At 44.5% G+C, this 23,095-nt stretch overlaps 1 protein-coding gene across 4 annotated transcripts in view; it reads left to right on the top strand.

Moving 5' to 3' along the window:
• The window catches only part of FRMPD4 (FERM and PDZ domain containing 4), a 461,147-nt gene that overhangs the window by 397,634 nt on the left and 40,418 nt on the right, over positions 1-23,095 (top strand). For all 4 annotated transcript variants that reach the window (XM_075265006.1, XM_075265007.1, XM_075265008.1 and 1 more), the window contains 2 exons: positions 17,889-17,934; positions 18,423-18,527. In XM_075265006.1, the coding sequence (XP_075121107.1) occupies positions 17,889-17,934; positions 18,423-18,527 (151 nt within the window). The remainder of the gene's footprint in view (positions 1-17,888; positions 17,935-18,422; positions 18,528-23,095) is intronic.

Raw genomic sequence — 23,095 nt, 5'->3', positions numbered from 1 at the left:
GCCTTATAATACTTATATTACTGAATGTTACTTACAATAATTGGAAATGTAAAAAGCATGACATGAACCCTTCCTGTGCCAAAACCTGGCACAACAATGTAGAATTCAATAAATATGCTCAGCTTATGTACCGTGCATAGTTTTAAACAGGTTGAGAGAAGAGAGGGGAAAAATTTGCCATCTGTTCACACTGTACAGTAGGCAACATTAAGTATCAAGTATCCTTTCAATGATGCAAAGCACAAGCTTGCTCTAGAGCTATAAATGCATCTCTTCCGCCGCTGTTTCAGAAAAACCTCTATTTCTGATTACAGCAAAAATCAATCATCATGTCTTAGATATCACTTGTGATTTGTCTTTGAAAAGTTCTTTCTTATTTCCCAGGGCCTTGCTTGAGAATGCAGTTTCATTGATTATTTGCTAATTTAACAAAAAGTACACCATGTGCACAAGTTATAATAATGTCTCGAGGCATTCAGGCTGTTCATATTTCAATAAATATAGCAAAACAAACTACCTGTAACTCTCGTACATGGTTTGGTCTCTAAGAAACTATGAGTACTGACTGCTCTTGCTGTACATGACCTTCCATTTCAATAAGAATTGAAATCTTTTTAGGATGTTATTACTCTATCCTGTACTTGATATATTTCTTCTAGTAAACACTTAAAATAACAATGCTGGAGATTTTCTTAAAGTCCACATTATGCTGTAACTATTTTACTCCTGTTGGAAGATGTATGAATAAACTGACAACCATCGGTGTAACTATAGGGGTCGCAGTGGTGCCAGCTGCAAGTAGGCCCAAAAGCCAAGGGGAACCAGGAGTCATGCTAAACAGACCAGGGCTGAATAAAGGTCTTCAATCTTCAATTTTGACTTCTTTAATATGCAATGCAATTAATGGTTATGAGCAAGAGTTCCTCAGGGGGTACCCAAGCTGAGTTACTTCTCTGCTGACAACTAGGTGTTACCATTCTTTCTTCAATGAAGAAGAGACAACCACTCAGTTGTATGAAAAAGGTATTATGAGTAGAGATGAGCGAGTAGTATTCGATCGAGTAGGTATTCGAATGAATACTATGGTGGTTCTGCCAGAGGCTCATTTGTGACAAGGCGGAGTCTAAAGATTGGACCACAATGAAGACTGCTGTGGTCCAATTTTAGACTCAGCCTTGCCACAGACGAGCCTCTGGCAGAACCAGATTGGCCGAATGCTGAACACTGTATACACTGCTATACACTGTACTACACAGCATTCGGCCAATCAACGCTGGTCAATGCATTCCTATGAGATAAAGTCAGCTCCCGCATAACCACAATCTGCCAGCTCTCCCAACTAGCAAAGACAAGCCTGCTGTAGAACCAGCGTTGATTGACCGAATGCTATACACTGTATACACTGCTATACATTGCAGGACGAGTAAGGGCCAGTTCACATAAGGGCCGGTACACTGCCCATACGAATGATTCATGCGGGCAGTGCGCAGCAAACACATGGAGCCCATTATATGCTATGGGGTCTGTGTGCTTAACTGTCCAGCGCTTGCAGTTGCGCTGATATTCCATTCGGGGGCTCCTCCTGCGGACTCTTTCCGGACGGGAGGCAAGTGCTAATGTGAACCGGCCCATAGTCTATGGGGTCCATGCGCTTTAACTGCACTTTGCTCCTCCTAAACACTCTCCTCCTGCTACTCGTGGATTTGGTGACTCTCCTTTAGTCGAATAGTGGTTTCCCCTGAAACGAGCATTTTGTCCCATAGACTATAATGGGATTCGATATTCAATTGAGTAGTCGAATATTGAGGCTCTACTCGAAACGAATATCGAATCTCGAATATTTCACTACTCGTTCATCTCTAATTATGAGTATTATGGAGAAAGAGTTTAAGTTTATTGTGTGTGAATGACAGATTAGAACATATGAGAGGAATGATGATGGAAAAAATTATGAATGCTGGAAATTAGGTTGAGCAGCATGGTAAAGTTATCAGTATGGCTTGAGACTGCTGTAGGCCTTGTCTCCCCCCCCCCCCTCTCTCTCTCTCTCTCTGTAGTGCAGAGACCAAAACCAAAACAGAGACCAAAACACTAAAACTATGAATTCACACATGTGGAGTTATATACTTAAACAAAAAGTGTGAAACAACTGAAAATATGTCTTATATTCTAGGTTCTTAAAAGTAGCCACCTTTTACTTGGATTACTGCTTTGCACACTCTTGGCATTTTCTTGATGAGCTTGAGAGGTAGTCACTGGAAATGATCTTCCAACAGTCTTGAAGGAGCTCCCAGAAATGCTTAGCACTTGTTGGCCCTTTTGCCTTCACTCTGCGGTCCAGCTCACCCCAAACCATCTCGATTGGGTTCAGGTCTGGTGACTGTGGAGGCCAGGTCATCTGGCGTAGCGCTCCATCACTCTCCTTCTTGGTCAAATAGCCCTTACACAGCCTGGAGGTGTGTTTGGGGTCATTGTCCTGTTGAAAAATAAATGATGGTACAACTAAACGCAAACCGGATGGAATAGCGTGCCGCTGCAAGATGCTGTGGTAGCCATGCTGGTTCAGTATGCCTTCAATTTTGAATAAATCCCCAACAGTGTCACCAGAAATGCCCTCCATACCATCACACCTCCTCCTCCATGCTTCACAGTGGGAACCAGGCATGTAGAGTCCATCCATTCACCTTTTCTGCGTCACGCAAAGACACAGTGGTTGGAACCAAAGATCTCAAGTTTGGACTCATCAAACCAAAGCACAGATTTCCACTGGTCTAATGTCCATTCCTTGTGTTCTTTAGCCCAAACAAGTCTCTTCTTCTTGTCCTTAGCAGTGGTTTTCTAGCAGCTATTTTACCATGAAGGCCGGCTGCTGCACAAAGTCTCCTCTTAACAGTTGTTGTAGAGATGTGTCTGCTGCTAGAACTCCGTGTGGCATTGGCCTGGTCTCTAATCTGAGCTGCTGTTAACCTGCGATTTCTGAGGCTGGTGACTCGGATGAACTTATCCTTCGCAGCAGAGGTGACTCTTGGTCTTCCTTTCTCTTCATGTGAGCCAGTTTCTTTGTAGCGCTTGATGGTTTTTGCAACTGCACTTGGGGACACTTTCAAAGTTTTCCCAATTTTTCGGACTGACTGACTTTCATTTCTTAAAGTAATGATGGCCACTCATTTTTCTTTACTTAGCTGCTTTTTTCTTTCCATAATACAAATTCTAATAGTCTATTCAGTAGGATTATCAGCTATGTATCCACCTGACTTCTGCACAACACAACTGATGGTCCCAACCCCATTTATTAAGGCAAGAAATCCCACTTATTAAACCTGACAGGGCACACCTATGAAGTGGAAACCATTTCCGGTGACTACCTCTTGAAGCTCATCAAGAGAATGCCAAGAGTGTGCAAAGCAGGAATCAAAGCAAAAGGTGGCTACTTTGAAAAACCTAGAATATAAGACAGATTTTCAGTTGTTTCGCACTTTTTGGTAAGTATATAATTCCACATGTGTTAAGTCATAGTTTTGATGCCTTCAGTGTGAATCTACAATTTTCATAGTCATGAAAATACAGAAAACTCATTGACTGAGAAGGTGTGGCCAAACTTTTGGTCTGTACTGTGTGTGTGTATATATATATATATATATATATATATATATATATATATACAGAGAGAGAGAAATAGATAGATAGATAGATAGATAGATAGATAGATAGATAGATAGATAGATAGATAGATAGATATGTATTGTGAGAAGGTGACAGGCAGAGTGCTGGTGTCCAGATATATCAGCCCCAGGTTTCTGACATATGTGTGGTCCATGGTGTAACTGGAGTAGGCCTCAGCCCAGGTGTAGATCCTTGGCTCATTCCTGGGCCAGAAAAAGGCTACAGATATTACATTGCAGGGCAGTTCCATGAGGTGAAAGGAGGTGGATGGTTCTGTCCTGTATCCCTGAGTCTGGTGAGACAGTGCGTTTGTTTTGTTCATGTGGCTCAGTAAGCTACACATATAGTTAGGTTATCAGTATTGTTTAGTTGCTCAGATGAGCAGGTATTTTGTTTTAGCCTGAAGTTAAGGCTGAATTTTGTTTTCTTCATTTTGTGCCTGAAGTCAAGATTTATTTATTTTCCTAGTTTTTTTTTCTAAATAAACAGGTTTGCTGCTCATTTTGTGTCCCTGTCTTGACTGTTTGGGTCCGCACCACTGCCTCTACCGAGTTAACTCCCCCACAATATATATAGTAGAATATATATCTTCCTTTTTAATTTTTTGATGCCGATTCAGTTGCCATTGATATTTTTAGGATGTCTTTTAAGATGCACCACATGAAGTTCATTTTTAACTAAATGCCTTTGCCTTTGTATTTCAGACTACATTAGCAACACAAATCATCGCTCAAATGCCTGTGTTCCATAATTTTCACATTAATGAAAGACATTAAAGAATGAAAGAAGATTTACTTAGCTTAGTCAATTTAAGCCCATGGCATATTCTGATCTAATACACTGCTCAAAATTAAAGAAACTTATGAATGCGTCTTGCTGATTATTTGGTTCAAAAGACAAGCACAATATGTCAGTAAACCCTGGAACAATGTCACTGGAAGATTTCTCATAATTGCAAAATATGTCTTAAAGGGAAATTATTTTCAAAATCAGAAGCTTTTTTATATTATATGCACATTTCCCTTTGAAATATTCTATTTTTACAAGCAGCATTTTGCTTTTTTGTTTGCTACCCAGATGCACTTCCTGACCAGGAATATGGATCAAAATGGGCTATATTTTGATATTTTAGACAAACTCTGGAGTTTTTGCAGACTAGGGGCATTGTCGCAAAGCTAATACTGTACTTTTCCAAAATGTCTTTTGTAACTTGTGACAAAGCCCTAAGTGCACAAAGTTTTGCACGGCTGTTTCAAGCTGGAGACTAAGGATCCATTCGCGCAGATATTATTGCCACTGATTTTGATGCTGAATCCGCGTCAGAATCAATGTGGAAAAAATGATTCCCCACAGAGTTCTATGAGTTCCACTCGCTTTATTTTTTAGTGGAATATAAAGCTTCCTTCAGTCGGATTCTGCCTGTAAAAACCAACACAGTCAATAAGAGGCGGAAAATCCACGTCACGGATTTTGTCATGGATTTGGGCGTGGAATTGGCAAAGACCGCTAGCGTTTTTTTCAAGGTCCATACACTGTGCTGGAGGGAAAAAAACAATAACTAAAAAAGCCTCAAAAAATGCTACAAAAACCACTTCAAAAAACCATTTCCTAATTCCTGAAGTGGATTTTTTCCTCACCAAAAAACTCTGTGTGAATGGACCCTAAGGCCGGGGCCCCACTGGCCGTAAATGCCGCAAATTGGTTGCGGCGGAACGCCACGGTAAAAATCGTGGCATTTTACAGCACTTGCAAAGTGGATGGGATTCATGGGAATCCCATGCCCACTTTGCGGAAAAAATTGCAGCGCGGACACGATGCAATTTCCCAAAAATTTCCGGTTTTGAAAATCGCAACATGTCAATTATACCTACGGAATCACCGGCAGCTTTGCTATAGATATAATTGTAACAGAAAGTCCGTGGAGGAAAACTCAGTGAACTTTCTGTTGAAAGCGCTATGGGAAGAACTGCAATTTTTTTCATGTCGCGGTTCTTCCCGCAGCACTTTAGCACTACGTTTACACCCAGTGGGGCCTTACCTTTAAGCTACAGACTAGAGATGGGCGAACACTGTTCGGAATAGCCGTTCTGAACAGCACGCTCCCATAGAAATGAATGGATGTAGCCGGCACACGGGGGGTTAAGCGACCGGCCGCCGGCAAAGTGTATGTGCCAGCTGCTTCCATTCATTTCTATGGGAGCGTGCTGTTCGGAACGGCTGATCCGAACAGTGTTTGCTCATCTCTACTACAGACACATAGTTTGTGGTGGCCTATAGCCATGTGTTTTGTGGAATAAACTGAGGTGTTAACTTCATAGTCTTAAATGCATTACCCTTGGGTGGGACAGCTTCACCTGTGAGTGGATGAAAGAGCCTATGTCTGTACCTTAAATAATGTTGCATCTATACTAGAGATGAGCGAACAGTGTTCTATCGAACTCATGTTCGATCGGATATTAGGCTGTTCGGCATGTTCGAATCGAATCGAACACCGCGTGGTAAAGTGCGCCATTACTCGATTCCCCTCCCACCTTCCCTGGCGCCTTTTTTGCTCCAATAACAGCGCAGGGTAGGTGGGACAGGAACTACGACACCGGTGACGTTGAAAAAAGTAGGCAAAACCCATTGGCTGCCGAAAACATGTGACCTCTAATTTAAAAGAACAGCGCCGCCCAGCTTCGCGTCATTCTGAGCTTGCAATTCACCGGGGACGGAGGTTTCCGTCCAGCTAGCTAGAGGTTAGATTCTGGGTAGGCAGGGACAGGCTAGGATAGGAAGGAGAAGACAACCACAACAGCTCTTGTAAGAGCTAAATTCCAGGGAGAAGCTTGTCAGTGTAACGTGGCACTGACGGGCTCAATCGCCGCAACCCAGCTTTCCCAGGATCCTGAATGGAATACACTGTCAGTGTATTCCCGTATACCCGATATATACCCCCGATACCCGTTCCAACGGTGTGCCCCCCCACCTTCACCCCAGAAATACCCTGCAAGTCCCCTAGCAATAGGATTGGGGCTATATACACCCACTATTTTTGCTACTGCCATATGGTGCCATTGTCTCACTGGGAATTCAAAGAATATATTGGGCTTACATATAACTTCAATTCCAGGGAGAAGCTTGTCAGTGTAACGTGGCACTGACGGGCTCAATCGCCGCAACCCAGCTTTCCCAGGATCCTGAATGGAACACACTGACAGTGTATTCCCGTATACCCCATATATACACCCCAAATCCCCGTTCCAACGGTGTGCCCCCCCACCTTCACCTCAGAAATACCCTGCAAGTCCCCTAGCAATAGAATTGGGGCTATATACACCCACAATTTTTGCTACTGGTATATAGTGCCATTGTCTGACTGGGAATTCAAAGAATATATTGGGGTGACGTGCACCCACAATTTTTGCTACTGCTATACAGTGCCATTGTCTCACTGGGAATTCAAAGAATATATGGAGGTTATGTGCACCCACAATTTTTAATACTGGTATACAGTGCCATTGTCTGACTGGGAATTCAAAGAATATATGGGGGTTATGTGCACCCACAATTTTTACTACTGGTATATAGTGCCATTGTCTGACTGGGAATTCAAAGAATATATGGGGGTTACGTGCACCCACAATTTTTGCTACTGCTATACAGTTCCATTGTCTCACTGGGAATTCAAAGAATATATTGGGGTTATGTGCACCCACAATTTTTAATACTGCTATACAGTGCCATTGTCTGACTGGGAATTCAAAGAATATATGGGGGTTATGTGCACCCACAATTTTTAATACTGGTATACAGTGCCATTGTCTCACTGGGAATTCAAAGAATATATTGGGGTTATGTGCACCCACAATTTTTACTACTGGTATACAGTGCCATTGTCTGACTGGGAATTCAAAGAATATATGGGGGTTATGTGCACCCACAATTTTTAATACTGGTATACAGTGCCATTGTCTCACTGGGAATTCAAAGAATATATTGGGGTTATGTGCACCCACAATTTTTACTACTGGTATACAGTGCCATTGTCTGACTGGGAATTCAAAGAATATATGGGGGTTATGTGCACCCACAATTTTTACTACTGGTATACAGTGCCATTGTCTGACTGGGAATTCAAAGAATATATGGGGGTTATGTGCACCCACAATTTTTACTACTGGTATACAGTGCCATTGTCTGACTGGGAATTCAAAGAATATATGGGGGTTACGTGCACCCACAATTTTTGCTACTGCTATACAGTTCCATTGTCTCACTGGGAATTCAAAGAATATATGGGGGTTATGTGCACCCACAATTTTTAATACTGGTATACAGTGCCATTGTCTGACTGGGAATTCAAAGAATATATGGGGGTTATGTGCACCCACAATTTTTAATACTGGTATACAGTGCCATAGTCTGACTGGGAATTCAAAGAATATATTGGGGTTATGTGCACCCACAATTTTTACTACTGGTATACACTGCCATTGTCTGACTGGGAATTCAAAGAATATATGGGGGTTACGTGCACCCACAATTTTTGCTACTGCTATACAGTTCCATTGTCTCACTGGGAATTCAAAGAATATATGGGGGTTATGTGCACCCACAATTTTTAATACTGGTATACAGTGCCATTGTCTGACTGAGAATTCAAAGAATATATGGGGGTTATGTGCACCCACAATTTTTAATACTGGTATACAGTGCCATTGTCTGACTGGGAATTCAAAGAATATATTGGGGTTATGTGCACCCACAATTTTTACTACTGGCATACAATGCCATTGTCTGACTGGGAATTCAAAGAATATATGGGGGTTATGTGCACCCACAATTTTTAAAACTGGTATACAGTGCCATTGTCTGACTGGGAATTCAAAGAATATATTGGGGTTATGTGCACCCACAATTTTTACTACTGGTATACAGTGCCATTGTCTGACTGGGAATTCAAAGAATATATGGGGGTTATGTGCACCCACAATTTTTAATACTGGTATACAGTGCCATTGTCTCACTGGGAATTCAAAGAATATATTGGGGTTATGTGCACCCACAATTTTTACTACTGGTATACAGTGCCATTGTCTGACTGGGAATTCAAAGAATATATGGGGGTTATGTGCACCCACAATTTTTAATACTGGTATACAGTGCCATTGTCTGACTGGGAATTCAAAGAATATATTGGGGTTATGTGCACCCACAATTTTTACTACTGGTATACAGTGCCATTGTCTGACTGGGAATTCAAAGAATATATGGGGGTTACGTGCACCCACAATTTTTGCTACTGCTATACAGTTCCATTGTCTCACTGGGAATTCAAAGAATATATGGGGGTTATGTGCACCCACAATTTTTGCTACTGCTATACAGTTCCATTGTCTCACTGGGAATTCAAAGAATATATGGGGGTTACGTGCACCCACAATTTTTGCTACTGCTATACAGTTCCATTGTCTCACTGGGAATTCAAAGAATATATTGGGGTTATGTGCACCCACAATTTTTACTACTGGTATACAGTGCCATTGTCTGACTGGGAATTCAAAGAATATATGGGGGTTATGTGCACCCACAATTTTTACTACTGGTATATAGTGCCATTGTCTGACTGGGAATTCAAAGAATATATGGGGGTTATGTGCACCCACAATTTTTAATACTGGTATACAGTGCCATTGTCTGACTGGGAATTCAAAGAATATATTGGGGTTATGTGCACCCACAATTTTTACTACTGGTATACAGTGCCATTGTCTGACTGGGAATTCAAAGAATATATGGGGGTTACGTGCACCCACAATTTTTGCTACTGCTATACAGTTCCATTGTCTCACTGGGAATTCAAAGAATATATGGGGGTTATGTGCACCCACAATTTTTAATACTGGTATACAGTGCCATTGTCTGACTGGGAATTCAAAGAATATATGGGGGTTATGTGCACCCACAATTATTAATACTGGTATACAGTGCCATTGTCTGACTGGGAATTCAAAGAATATATTGGGGTTATGTGCACCCACAATTTTTACTACTGGTATACAGTGCCATTGTCTGACTGGGAATTCAAAGAATATATGGGGGTTATGTGCACCCACAATTTTTAATACTGGTATACAGTGCCATTGTCTGTCTGGGAATTCAAAGAATATATTGGGGTTATGTGCACCCACAATTTTTACTACTGGTATACAGTGCCATTGTCTGACTGGGAATTCAAAGAATATATGGGGGTTACGTGCACCCACAATTTTTGCTACTGCTATACAGTTCCATTGTCTCACTGGGAATTCAAAGAATATATGGGGGTTATGTGCACCCACAATTTTTAATACTGGTATACAGTGCCATTGTCTGACTGGGAATTCAAAGAATATATGGGGGTTATGTGCACCCACAATTTTTAATACTGGTATACAGTGCCATTGTCTGACTGGGAATTCAAAGAATATATTGGGGTTATGTGCACCCACAATTTTTACTACTGGTATACAGTGCCATTGTCTGACTGGGAATTCAAAGAATATATGGGGGTTATGTGCACCCACAATTTTTAATACTGGTATACAGTGCCATTGTCTCACTGGGAATTCAAAGAATATATTGGGGTTATGTGCACCCACAATTTTTACTACTGGTATACAGTGCCATTGTCTGACTGGGAATTCAAAGAATATATGGGGGTTATGTGCACCCACAATTTTTAATACTGGTATACAGTGCCATTGTCTGACTGGGAATTCAAAGAATATATTGGGGTTATGTGCACCCACAATTTTTACTACTGGTATACAGTGCCATTGTCTGACTGGGAATTCAAAGAATATATGGGGGTTATGTGCACCCACAATTTTTAATACTGGTATACAGTGCCATTGTCTCACTGGGAATTCCACAAATAATTTGGGGATTCATTCACCCTACATCTCAGGCTCTTGCCATATTCACCCAGGTTGGCAGTGCTGCACCAGCTCGTCCCGAAAAACACGTTACCTATATAGAGGATTTGGACAATGAAGACAACATGTTCTAAATCTAATGTCTGCACCTTCTCCAGAATTAAAATAAAGGCAGCGTTTAACTTTCAAATAGCACTGCACAAAGGAAGAGCTTATCAGCTTGTCTCATGACATGCTACTGAAAAGTTTCATTTGTGTATCTTAATGTAAATATAGTTGTATAAGCTTTTTGGGTTTTAGGCACTGCCAAGTTATTTATTACCACCCGCTCCCTTATAATGATGATGACGCCAAAGTCACTGTGGGTGTTCAGAGCTCACAGCTTTGGGTGACATTTGTCTTGCTCTCTGTCGGTACCAGCTGTCTTTTTGGATACCGTAAAGTTATGTTGACTTTATTAACAGCTATAGAAGCTTTAGCCAGGTTGTGACGGTGTGTAACCCTAACAACACTAAGTGGGATACACATTAATAGTCAGTCTATGTACGCTAAACGTATCACTGAAGTAATTTTTTTTCCCTCTCCCCTAATATAAGAAAGGAACAGACATTAGACCTAGACCGGGGTTCGAGGCTTGAAAAAATCCAGTATTATTTGTTCTTCATGATGTGAAATATGTGTTGAAAAGCAACCCAAGATGAAGTCAGCCATGTGTGCCAGTGTGTTACTTGGCATGCCTTTGCTGGCCCCAACTGTAAGGGTCACTCTCCATTTCCTCCATTTTCCACTCCCCTTCACACCATTTGTGGTGAAGCAATGGGATGCACTGAAGTGCACCCTCTAGCCTCGTGTGGGATAGGGACATCAGATGCCACTCCAACCCCCTCGTCTTCCTCCGCCAGCCAACGGTGCGAAGATGAGAGGAGTGTGCTCTGAATGTTTTCTGCCTAGCAGAGGCTAGTTCTCACTTACGAAAATGGCCCCACTTTGACCTGTATATCAGGCACAATGGTGTAGGTTTCAAAGAAACATGGCACCAACAAGTTGGAAAACGTGGGCCATGCGTGGACCGTGTTTGAGTCTGGCAAGCTCCAGATCTGCTACCAGGTTCCAGCCATTATCACAGGCGCAAAAATGCCAGGCCCCAGGTGTAGCAGGGAAAAAAAAATGCCATCTCAGCCAGGATGGCATCCCTGACCTCGGAGGCACTGTGCTGTCTGTCCCCCAAGCTGATCAGTTTCAGCACGGCCTGCTGACATCTCCCCATGCCAGTGTTACAGTGTTTTCCGCTAGTAGCTGGGGTGGAGGTTGCAGCTTCGTAGGGTTTGTCTACTCCTGCCATGAATTTTGGCCTGGGAGAGGAGATAGGCCACCCCAGTTTGCACCCGGGGAACAGACTCCACCACATTCACCCTGCCTGTCATTAAAGATAAGCACTGCAGCATCCCTGACCACAGGCGCTTGTCCATGTGTTGGTGGTCAAGTGGACCTTGCAGCAAAGCGCAGAGCTCTGGGCCCGACTGATGTTATGGGACACATGCAGGCGCAAGGCAGAGACAGCACACCAAGAGAAGAAGTAACGGCTAGGCCCAGCATAGGGAGGTGCCCCAGCTGCCATCTGCTGACGGAAGGCCTGGGTCTCCAGAAGCATAAACAAACACCAACATCTCCAGGGCCAGCAGTTTATCGATGAGGCTGTTACAGGCTTGGGCATGGGGGTGGGTTGTATTGTACTTCTGCCTGCAATGAAAAGCTTGGGAAATGTGGAGTGGCTGGGAAGAGGCGCATGATGGTGCAGGCCAAAAGGGTGCATGAGGGTGAACTCCCCAATGTGTCAGAGATAGGTGTGTAGGTGTCCTTGCATCATATACTTGCACCATATTTGGCTTTGGAAGTTAATTTTGTGCCAAAAAGTGGTTAAGACAGCGATCCCTCAGCTACTCCCGTTACACTGTCTATTGAAGTTACCATCTGTGGAAGTGGACCACCATTTCTAAGATCCCAAAGGAAGCAGGCAAGAGATGTGCAGTTCAGAAAAAAAGATGAGAAAATAAGTTTAGGCTGTAGAGCACAGAGGGATCGGAGAGGACAGAGCTGGTGTCGGCCAGGTATTCCCACAACATGCGCCTATACTTGTCCCTCCTGGTGACACTAGGCCCCTGAGTGGCAGTAATTTGTCCAGGGGGGCCATTAACGTGTTCCAGACCTAGGAATAAGTCTTCCAACAGGGTAGAGTTTTGCATGCCTTTGCTTCTACCCACTGTTTTTGCTGCTTAGCTTCCCTCCACATCTACTCTGCTTTCACCCCTAAACATCACCCCAGTTTATGCCTTTGCTTCTACCCAGGTTTTTTGTTGATTTAGCTTCCCTCTACATCTACACTGCTTTAGCCCCTAGACATCACCCCTGTCCATGTGGAGTCGGTGGCCTCGTCATCCACCAACTCCTCTTCCAATTGCGCACTGCCCCCTTACTGCAAACCGCACATGACCACAGCTTGCCTTGATGGCAACTGTGTCTCATGATCCCCACTTAGGTCCAGACAAGTCGGTGGCGGGTCCAAAACCCCAAAATTGGAAGGAAATGGCAGATGCTGCAGTATTTCTAACACCTGTTCCTGGTGCTCGGGCCTGGTCTGTGTTGTACCCTGCACCCTGCTTAACACATCTGCCATATCCGAAGTTGTGCTGAGCGCATGCTAATGTTTCGTGTCCAGTGCAATGGATGGGATTTCACATAAGTCTGCCACCCATGGCCACTCATGGTTGAGCAACTGAGGGAGTTGACTTTGACGAACCCGAGGGTTTTGGAGTTGGAACTACATCAAAGGTCTGTGCTGCTCACACACTCTGCTCAACACATGATATGTTTAGTGCCAGCAGTGTGGAGACGTCGCACAACAGCCGTTGTTCCAGCAGGTACAGGCGTTGTAGGAGTGCATAGAGGCTAGCAGCGGCAACTATACACTTTAAAAACTATCCGCACAAGCGCCACACTTTCACCAGTAGCTCAGGAACATTGGGGTACCTTTTTCAAAAGATTAGCAGCAATGAGTTAAAAACGTGGCCCAGGCATGGAATATGTTGCAGGCTGCCAAGCTACAGAGCCAATCCCAGGTTACGGCCATTATCACACATGACAACATGCCTGGGCCCAGGTGCAGTGGCAAAAACCACATTGCCGTCTCATCGAGGATGGCATGACTCACTTTGTAGGCAGTGTGCTGTCTGGCCCCCAAGCTGATGAGCTTCAGCACGGCCCGCTGACGTCTCCCCACACCAGTGTTGCAGCGTTTCCAGCTCGTAGCTGGGGTCAATTTAACAGCGGAGGAGGGTGGTGTTTCAGCCCTCCTCCCAGGAATGTTGTGTGGGGAGACAAGTCAGGCCACCACATTTTGCGACCCGGTCCACGCCTCAACTACATTCAACCACTGTGCCCAAATTGAAAGGTAGCGTCCCTGTCCGCATGCACTTGTCCATTCGTAACTGGTCACATGGAACTTTAGGGCTAAGCGCTGAATTTAGGGACCGCCTCATGTTTGGGGGAAAGTGCTGGTGTGGACGGCACAGTGCGGTGGCGCAGTAGACACTCTGCCCAAAAAGGGCAGAGTGTCCCCCAGCCGGGATTCCAACATCTCCTGGGCCAGATTTCTTGAGATGAGGCCATTGAAGCCTTGGGCATGTGGGTGGGTTGCGCTGTACTTTAGCATGAAATGAAAGGCTTGGGAGATGGGGAGTTGCTGGGAAGAGGCGCATGATGGCGCGGGCAAAAGGAGAAATGGCAGGAAAAGGTGAGGATAAGGGTGAACTCCCCAAAGTGTCAGAGGCAGATGTGGAGGTGTCCTGGCTCCTGGTCTGGACTGCAGCGCCAGCCCTGTCAACAGTGGAAGAGGCAGTGGCCGCCAGGCCAAACGACGATTATCCTGCGCTTGCTCTCACCCACTGAGCCCAGGGCTTGCCTTCCAAATGATGGCACCCGCAAGAGGTGGTGAGATTCCTCTCCGCAGATCTCCAAACCATCTTGGACTTGCAAATTGCACTAAATTTGTCATGTAACTGACATGTATATGATGAGTCTATCCATTGTCTGTTCATTTTGGTGAAAGTCAGCCTGTCAGCTGACAGACAGCTGTGCTTGTCAGTGATGATGTCACCGGCTGCTTGTACCCCCAGTTTTTGCTGCTTAGCTTGCCTCCACATCCACACTGCTTTTGCCCCTACACATCACCCCTATCCATGCCTGTGCCTCTAGCCATAAGTCTGCCACCCATGGAAACTCATGGTGCAGAAAGTGAGGGAGCTGACTCTGAGGAACCCTTGGGTTTTGTAGCTGGTACTCCATCAAAGGTCTCTGCTGCTCACACACCCTGCTGAACATACGGTATCTAGGGTTAGAGCGTGTGGTGACCTCGCACAACAGTAGGTGCTTCAGGCAGATGTAGGCCTTGCTGGAGTGTATTGCGGCTAGCTCCAGGTACTGTAGACTTGGGAAAGTGGGTGTCCAAGTGCCGCACTTTCACCCTTAGCTCAGCTAATTTGGGGTATGTTTTTAAAAATCATTGCACCACTACATTGAACATGTGGGCCAGGCATGGAACGTGTTGGAGGCTGGCAAGCTCCAGAGCCCTCCAACAAGCTAAAAAACCTGGCCCCAGGGGCAGCGGGGATAAACAAATTGCCATCTCATCCAGGATGGCATCCCTGACCTCAGAGGCAGTGTGCTGTCCGTCTCCCAAGCTGATGAGCTTCAGCCCAGCCTGCTGACGTCTCCCCACACCAGTGTTGCAGCGTTTTCAGCTCGTAGCTGGGGTAAATCTAACAGCGGAGGAGGAGGAGGGTGGTGTTTCAGCCCTCCTCCCAGGAATGTTTTGTGGGGAAACAAGTCAGGAAAATTCTTGAAACGGGAGAGTTTTGCATCTTTGCCCTTGCTGCCTATGGACATCCCTTTGCCTCTAGCCACCATTTTCCCTGCTTTGCTTGCCTCCACATCCACACTGCTTTTGCCCCTAGACATCACCCCAGTCCATGCCTTAGCTTGTACCCCCAGTTTTTCCTGCTTAGCTTGCCTCCACATCCACACTGCTTTTGCCCCTAGACATCACCCCAGTCCATGCCTTAGCTTGTACCCCCAGTTTTTCCTGCTTAGCTTGCCTCCACATCCACACTGCTTTTGCCCCTAGACATCACCCCAGTCCATGCCTTAGCTTGTACCCCCAGTTTTTCCTGCTTAGCTTGCCTCCACATCCACACTGCTTTTGCCCCTAGACATCATCCCTATCCATGCCTCTTCCCCTAGCCATAACTCTGCCACCCCTGGAAACTCATGGTGCAGAAACTTTGGTTGCTGACTTTGAGGAACCCTTGGGTTTTGTAGATGGAACTCCATCAAAGGTCTGTGCAGCTCACACACCCTGCTCAAGATATGGTATTGTAGGGTTTCAGCGTGTGTGAATGACAGACAACAGCCTGTGTTTGGACAGATGTAGGCCTTGCTAGAGTGTTTTTAGGCTAGCAGCGACTCCTGTGCACTTGCAAAAGTGGGCGCACAAGCGCCGCATTTTCAACAGTAGCTTCGGTACATTTGGGTATGTTTTTAAAAAACTTTGCACCACTAGGTTAGACGTGGGCCAAACATGGAACGTGTTGGAGGCTGGCAAGCTCCAGAGCCGCTACCAGGTTCCAGCCATTATCACAGGCGTAAAAATGCCAGGCCCCAGGTGTAGCAGGGAAAAAAAAATGCCATCTCAGCCAGGATGGCATCCCTGACCTCGGAGGCACTGTGCTGTCTGTCCCCCAAGCTGATGAGCTTCAGCACCGCCTGCTGACGTCTCCCCACACCAGTGTTTTAGCGTTTGCCGCTAGTAGCTGTGTTGGAGGTTGCAGCGTCGTAGGGTTTCAGTCTACTCCTGCCATGAATTTTGGCCTGGGAGAGGAGATAGGCCACCCCAGTTTGCACCCGGGGAACAGACTCCACCACATTCACCCTGCCTGTCATTAAAGATAAGCACTGCAGCATCCCTGACCACAGGCGCTTGTCCAAGTGTCGGTGGTCAAGTGGACCTTGCAGCAAAGCGCGGAACTAAGGGCCCACCTGATGTTGAGTGACACGTGCTGGTGCAAGGCGGGGACGCCACACCGGGAGAAGTTGAGACGGCTAGGGACGGCATAGTGAGGTGCCACAGTTGTTCTGGGAAGATTGGGAATTTTGGGTGGAAGGAGGACAAGACTGTTGGGTAAGAGGAGGTAGAGGCTGCCTGGCTGGTGGACAATGTGCTTTAAGCGTTATCCGACAGCCATTGCAAGACCTGTTCCTGGTTCTCGGGCCTACTAATCTTTGTACTATTCAGCCTAGTTAATGTGGAACTTTTGTGCAAAGCGCAGAACTTAGGGCCCGCCTGATGTTAAGGGACACACGCTGGTACAAGGCTCAACTCACCCTAAGTGCCAAAAACACTGCTGGTGCAAGGCTCTACTCATGCCAAGGGCCTCAATCTCTGCTGGTAGCTCAGCTTAAGGTCATGTAACTTTGTTTGGAAGGGCTCATGTTAAGGGCTAGAAAAGTGAATTTTGGAAGGTCTTACCACATCACACACACACACACACACACACACACACACTCAAAATGACAGTTAAGGGTGAGGGCTTTTGGAATTCCCATTGCCTATTCCATTTGTGGTTGTCATGGGGAACGTGATTTAAAGGGGTGGTTGTTACTGTTTGTTGAGCTTAAATTGGGGTTTGTGTCCATCCATTTGGGGAGTAAAGAAGGTTTCCAGGTATTTTCCCACTTTGATTGAGGTTTTTTTGAATGTGGAAAGTGTGTAGTTGTTAGGCAGTGATGTTGGGGTAATAGAGGGTCTTTGGTGTGTTAGATGCCCCCAGACATGCTTCCCCTGCTGTCCCAGTGTCATTCCAGAGGTGTTGGCATCATTTCCTGGGGTGTCATAGTGGACTTGGTGACCCTCCAGACACGGATTTGGGTTTCCCCCTTAACGAGTATCTGTTCCCCATAGACTATAATGGGGTTCGAAACCCATTCGAACACACGAACATTGAGCGGCTGTTCGAATCGAATTTCGAACCTCGAACATTTTAGTGTTCGCTCATCTCTAATCTATACTTAAAATTGGACAAATTGGATTGTTTGCCATTGTATGTTGTTAGTGGCTTTACAATGGTATAGCACATTACTTACTATGTTTTTTTTGGTTTGGTGCTAATACAAAGCTTTACAATGCATTTCCATGTTTTGTTCCTAAAATTTTAAAATTGTATATTATAAATACAAATAACATTTAACATTTCATACATCTCGGTTTCCCTACAGAAGCTGCAAGGAATCAATCCTTCTTACAGTTGTGCAACCATACCCAGTGAGTATAACTAGAAATGACGTTTTACCATTAAACTCAGCTTGCTGAAATGATAGCAGACCGCCTCTTTCCACAGGCTGTATTTTATATGGCCCCCCTCTCCATGTGCTCCCCCTATTAATAAGAACAGAGACGTGCTAACAAGCAGTCGCAGCTCTTGTTGTAGTGGATCTACATTACAGTACTTGGACAGACATCGGTTTGAATGGCTGTATATAATATTACATCTCTCCTGTAGAGTAGCTGCAGGGGCAATGAGCAGCTGATGGCAAATTTTCCCAGCAAATTCAGCTGTCGCATTAAAAGTGTTGTCTCCGATTTAAAAATTATATATATATATATATATATATATATATATATATATATATATATATATTTTTTTTTTTTTCTCTATACATATTCTTCATATTATATTTTCTACAGATACAGTTTACTTTCTTAATAAATGATTGTGATATGTGTTTTTTGTGTCTTTTTGTCTCCTTAAGTCACCAAAATCAGCATTTATAAGTGCAGCAAAGAAGGCAAGATTGAAGTCTAATCCAGTGAAGGTTCGATTTTCCGAGGAAGTGATCATAAACGGACAGGTTTCCGTAAGTGTCATATGCAGCTATTATTTACCACAATTTGTCAGGAAATTATCAATTACTCTTTGTGTCGTAAATAGTAAAACATATTTTTGCAAGTGTACTAATGGCCTAATGTACACAGCAGGAATTACTGCTCTGTTTTGTAGAACACCCTAATAAGGTAGCCATAGAGGTTCATTAGATCTTACTGTAACTCATATGCCTCTAGTCTTTTATGCTGTATTCTGTACAAATCAAAGAGAAAATATTGTTGCATTCTTTACTACATATCATATGCTGTGCATAGATCTCATAGCAATGTACACATAATGTAATATGCCATAAATGCCCTATATTGTAAAATGATAAAGACATAATTTTTAAAGACTATTGATCTTTATTAGAGATGAGCGAACAGTAAAATATTTGATAATCGTTTCGAATAGCCGCTCAATATTCGACTATTCGATCGAATATCGAACCCCATTATAGTCTATGGGGAAAAATGCTTCATTTCAGGGGATCCCACATTTCGACTCAGGAGAGTCACCAAGTCCACTATCACACCCCAGGAACCAACACCCTGGAATGCAACTGGGACAGCAGGGGAAGCATGTCTGGGGGCATCTAATATGCCCAAGTCACTGTATTATGTGGGGATCCCTGTCAGCTTGCGATATGCGGGAGCTGACTTTTTCCCATAGGAATGCATTGACCAGCATTGATTGGCCAGTGTACAGCATTCGGCCAATCAACACTGTTTCTGCCGGAGGCTCGTCTGTGAAGAGGCGGAGTCTAAGATCAGACCAGAATGGAGACTGCTCCTAAGATGCAGCCAAGCTCAGTGCACGGCCAGCACTGGAACATCGGAGATGAAGCAATTTTGGCCGTGTGCTGAGCTCAGCTACTCCGGAGATGCAGCCGAGCTCATCGCATGGCCAGCACTGCTACATCGGAGTTGAAGCAGAGATGGCCATGTGCTGAGCTCGGCTATTCCGGAGATGCAGTCGAGCTCAGCGCATGGCCAGCACTGCTACATCAGAGATGAAGCAGTTCTGGCCATGCGCTGAGCTCGGCTACTCCGGAGATGCAGCCGTGTGCTGAGCTCGACTACTCCAGAGTTGCAACCGAGCTTAGCGCACCAGAGATGAAGCAGAGCTGGTCGTGTGCTGAGCTCTGTTATTACGTTCATGTCTGAGTCCAGACCCAGATTCCGGATTGCAGGTTGCACTGCTAAGGAATAGGGGAGGGAGACTATCCCTGGCACTACGGTGGCTAGCTAGGCCCTGCCTACGGGTGGTGGTCAGCTGTCCCCAAGCTAGTCTTGGCCCCGACAACTCCTGGCTCTCTAGCACGAAGACCTAGCAGACAGATAGGGCAAGAGCTATAGGAGAGCTAGGGACTGGGGTTTCTAAAGTGGTGACCCCTACAGAAATCCAGTTGCAGCTGCAGACAGACAAATGGGCTGGGAGGTGCTGGACAACGGACACGCAGCACAACACAAAACAAATCAAGAAAATGAGGAGAGGGACAGTGGAGAGGTGAGGAAAGGGTAAACACAGGACTGGGGAAAACACTGGAACCCAAAACCTCTCAAACCACAAGAAAGTACCAGGCAAACAGAGCAGAAGGATAGGGTGGAGATGAAGTGTGAGGGAACAAACCAGATACACACAACAGGCAACTCTCACACCACTTCCTAATCAGTTGGAACTTTCACCAAAAACAATCCTCCTCCTAGAGCCAAGAATCCTAAGGTGTAAACCACGAAAACCGGCAACATGTGGAGCCAGCCCTCTTCCTTAAAAAGGCCCCAGAATCCTCCCATAGGATGATGGCAATATTAAACACCTGAGGTTCGATTCCTGGAACCTCAAGTATGCTAAGAGGACTGACCCCAATACCAAACCAGATGGCCCAGTGGCAAAGCAACCACCAGCAGAAAATAGGAGCCCGGATCAAATCCCCAACCGAAACAAAATACACAAACAACCAGGTCATGACATCTATACACTGGAGAAGTAGGAGAGCTGAGCTCTGCTACACCCGAGATGCAGCAGAGCTGAGTGTGCAGCAGGGTTCAACGCACACTCCGCACTACTACATCTCAGATGCAGTATTGAGTGTGCGTTGAACCCTGCTGCACACTCAGCTCTGCTGCATCTCTGTGTGTGCTGAGCTCTGCTGCTTCTCTGTGTAGCAGTGCTGTGTCAGCACTGCTACATCTGAGAGCGGACCACAATGGAAATTGCTGTGGACCGATCTTAAACTCCGCCTCCTCCGGCAGAACCAGCGTTGATTGACTGAATGCTGTACTCTGTATGGCATTTGGCCAATCGACACTGGTCAATGCATTCCTATGGAAAAAGTCAGCTCCCGCAAGCTGACAGGGATCCCGACCAGATAGAGTCCCAAAGAGCTGGGTGAGTAACATTCCCCCCTAAATAAAGGTAATCCCTAGCTAACCCTGCCTGTAGATCTGTCCCTGTCTCACAGTCACATAGTTCACAGTCCCAAATTAATTGAATGTTAAATTCACCATTCGTCTGAAGTGGAGGTCACCTGATTTCAGCCACCAATTCCTTTTTCCGATTTTTTTTTTTTATGCCTCCGTTGTCATAGTTCCTGTCCCACCTCCCCTGCGCAGTTATTGGTGCAAAAAACGCGCCAGAGAAGGTGGGAGGGGATACGAATTTTTACTGCGTTTGCCTCGTGGTATTTGATCGGAATCGAATACCTCAAACGGCCTGATATTCGATCGAGTATCTATTCGATTGAACGGTGTTCGCACATCTCTAATCTTTATTTTGATCTACGTTTTGATAACCTGCAATTTGAGAATTCTTGTAACATGTAATTCATAGTTAACTATCCAATGTGATCCAGTTATATTATAGTCTCTCTAATACCAGATGATATTTATAGCATAGAGTACACGAGAATATAATCTTACATGTTTTAACACAATGCTATAGCAACATGAAAAATAATTATATTTTCTAATATGAAAAATTATATTTCAGATCTTTTCTAAAAAGCTAAAAAAAAAAGAGATTTAATCATATTCAACCTACATTTACCGTGCTTAAGTGCTGACTGCTATTTAGTTTCCTTCCATTATGGAGGTATTCCTAACAAATTATGTTATGGCATAACATCAAGATATGTTATAATATTGTGCTAGATGAGAGTTCAACATCTGGAATGCCAACTGACCCTGAGGATGAGGCAGCTAAAACTCATGAACTGAGGTTGCAAATAAATACCCGTGCTATAACCTCTCGCTGCCACTTGGTTAATTCTGTTCACGCCTCTCTTCATATTCTCCTGATCTTCTGCCTTGGGTAGGAATCAGACGCTGTGCTATATCAGGATGAAATCTCATGCACGCATAATTGGCTCTGCCACTTTGGGTTGATGCAGAGCCAACAGCAATTGCTCGGTCTGCCATTTTGCGGTGGTCTGTTACATGAGCGTACTGTGCCTGTAACAGACAACTGCAAAATGGGTGGCTGAGCATGTGCAGTAGGCTTTCCCTGAACCTGCAATACACATGCGTCAGATTTCATCCATGTATAACGTAGCCTTGGATGCCTATGCAAGGCAGAAGATCAGTAGAAGATGAAGAGGGGTGTGAACAGAATTAACTAAGGGGCAGCGAGAGGTTATGACACGGGTGTGCTTGGAGCACAGGGGGAATATTAGTAGTAATAATAACAATAATAATACATTTTATTTATATAGAACCTAAATATCCCGCAGCACTGTACAATTTGTAGGGTTCAAGTACAGACAAAAAAAAATACATTACAAAAGAAATAGTCACTTCACACAATGGAACTGAGGGCCCTGCTCGCAAGAGCTAACAATCTATGAGGTAGAGGAGTGACATAAGAGGTAGCAGGGGTAGTATCGGAGGTAGCATTTCTTATACAGGGGTCAGACAATTTTGTAATAGAGGTTACTGTCATTACACAAACATAAAACTGTATGAGCCATCACCAGTCATGTCCTTTAATGTGCAAAGGGTGCCTGGATATATAAAGTTAGCCTGAAACGGCATCATATCGTGTGGGGTAATGTGGGAGTGTGAACAGAGACGGGTTAATTTTAGGGATTCTAATTATGGAAGGGTTTACATTAAAATAGGCCTGTCTGAAAAGAAATGTCTTTAGTTTGCACTTGAAGCTGTAGAAATTGGGAGTTAATCTGATTGCCCAGAATAGAGCATTCCAGAGAAGTGGTGCAACTCAGGAGAGGTCTTGTATACGAGTGTGGGAGGTTCTGATAATAGAGGATGTAAGTCTTAAGTCATTGAGTGAATGGAGAGCACGGGTTGGGCGGTAGACAGAGATGAGGGAGGAAATGTAGATAGGTGCAGCATAATGGAGAACCTTGTGCATGAGGGTGATAAGTTTATATTGTATTGTAATGAACTCCTCCTGTGTTTTCTGTGCGAAAATTTGCATATCGCACTAAACAGATTTTTACAGAAACGGTAGCGAGAAGAAGAGAATGAAAGGTAGGAGTCCCATTAGTTCAAAAGGTGATTTTCTAATGATAGAATCCCTTTAAATAGAACATTATAGTTT

Source organism: Leptodactylus fuscus, chromosome 2 (assembly GCF_031893055.1).
Source record: "Leptodactylus fuscus isolate aLepFus1 chromosome 2, aLepFus1.hap2, whole genome shotgun sequence".
NCBI lineage: Eukaryota > Metazoa > Chordata > Amphibia > Anura > Leptodactylidae > Leptodactylus > Leptodactylus fuscus.
The sequence above is the reverse complement of the archived record's forward strand: the minus strand, read 5'-3'. Positions and strand labels throughout refer to the sequence as shown.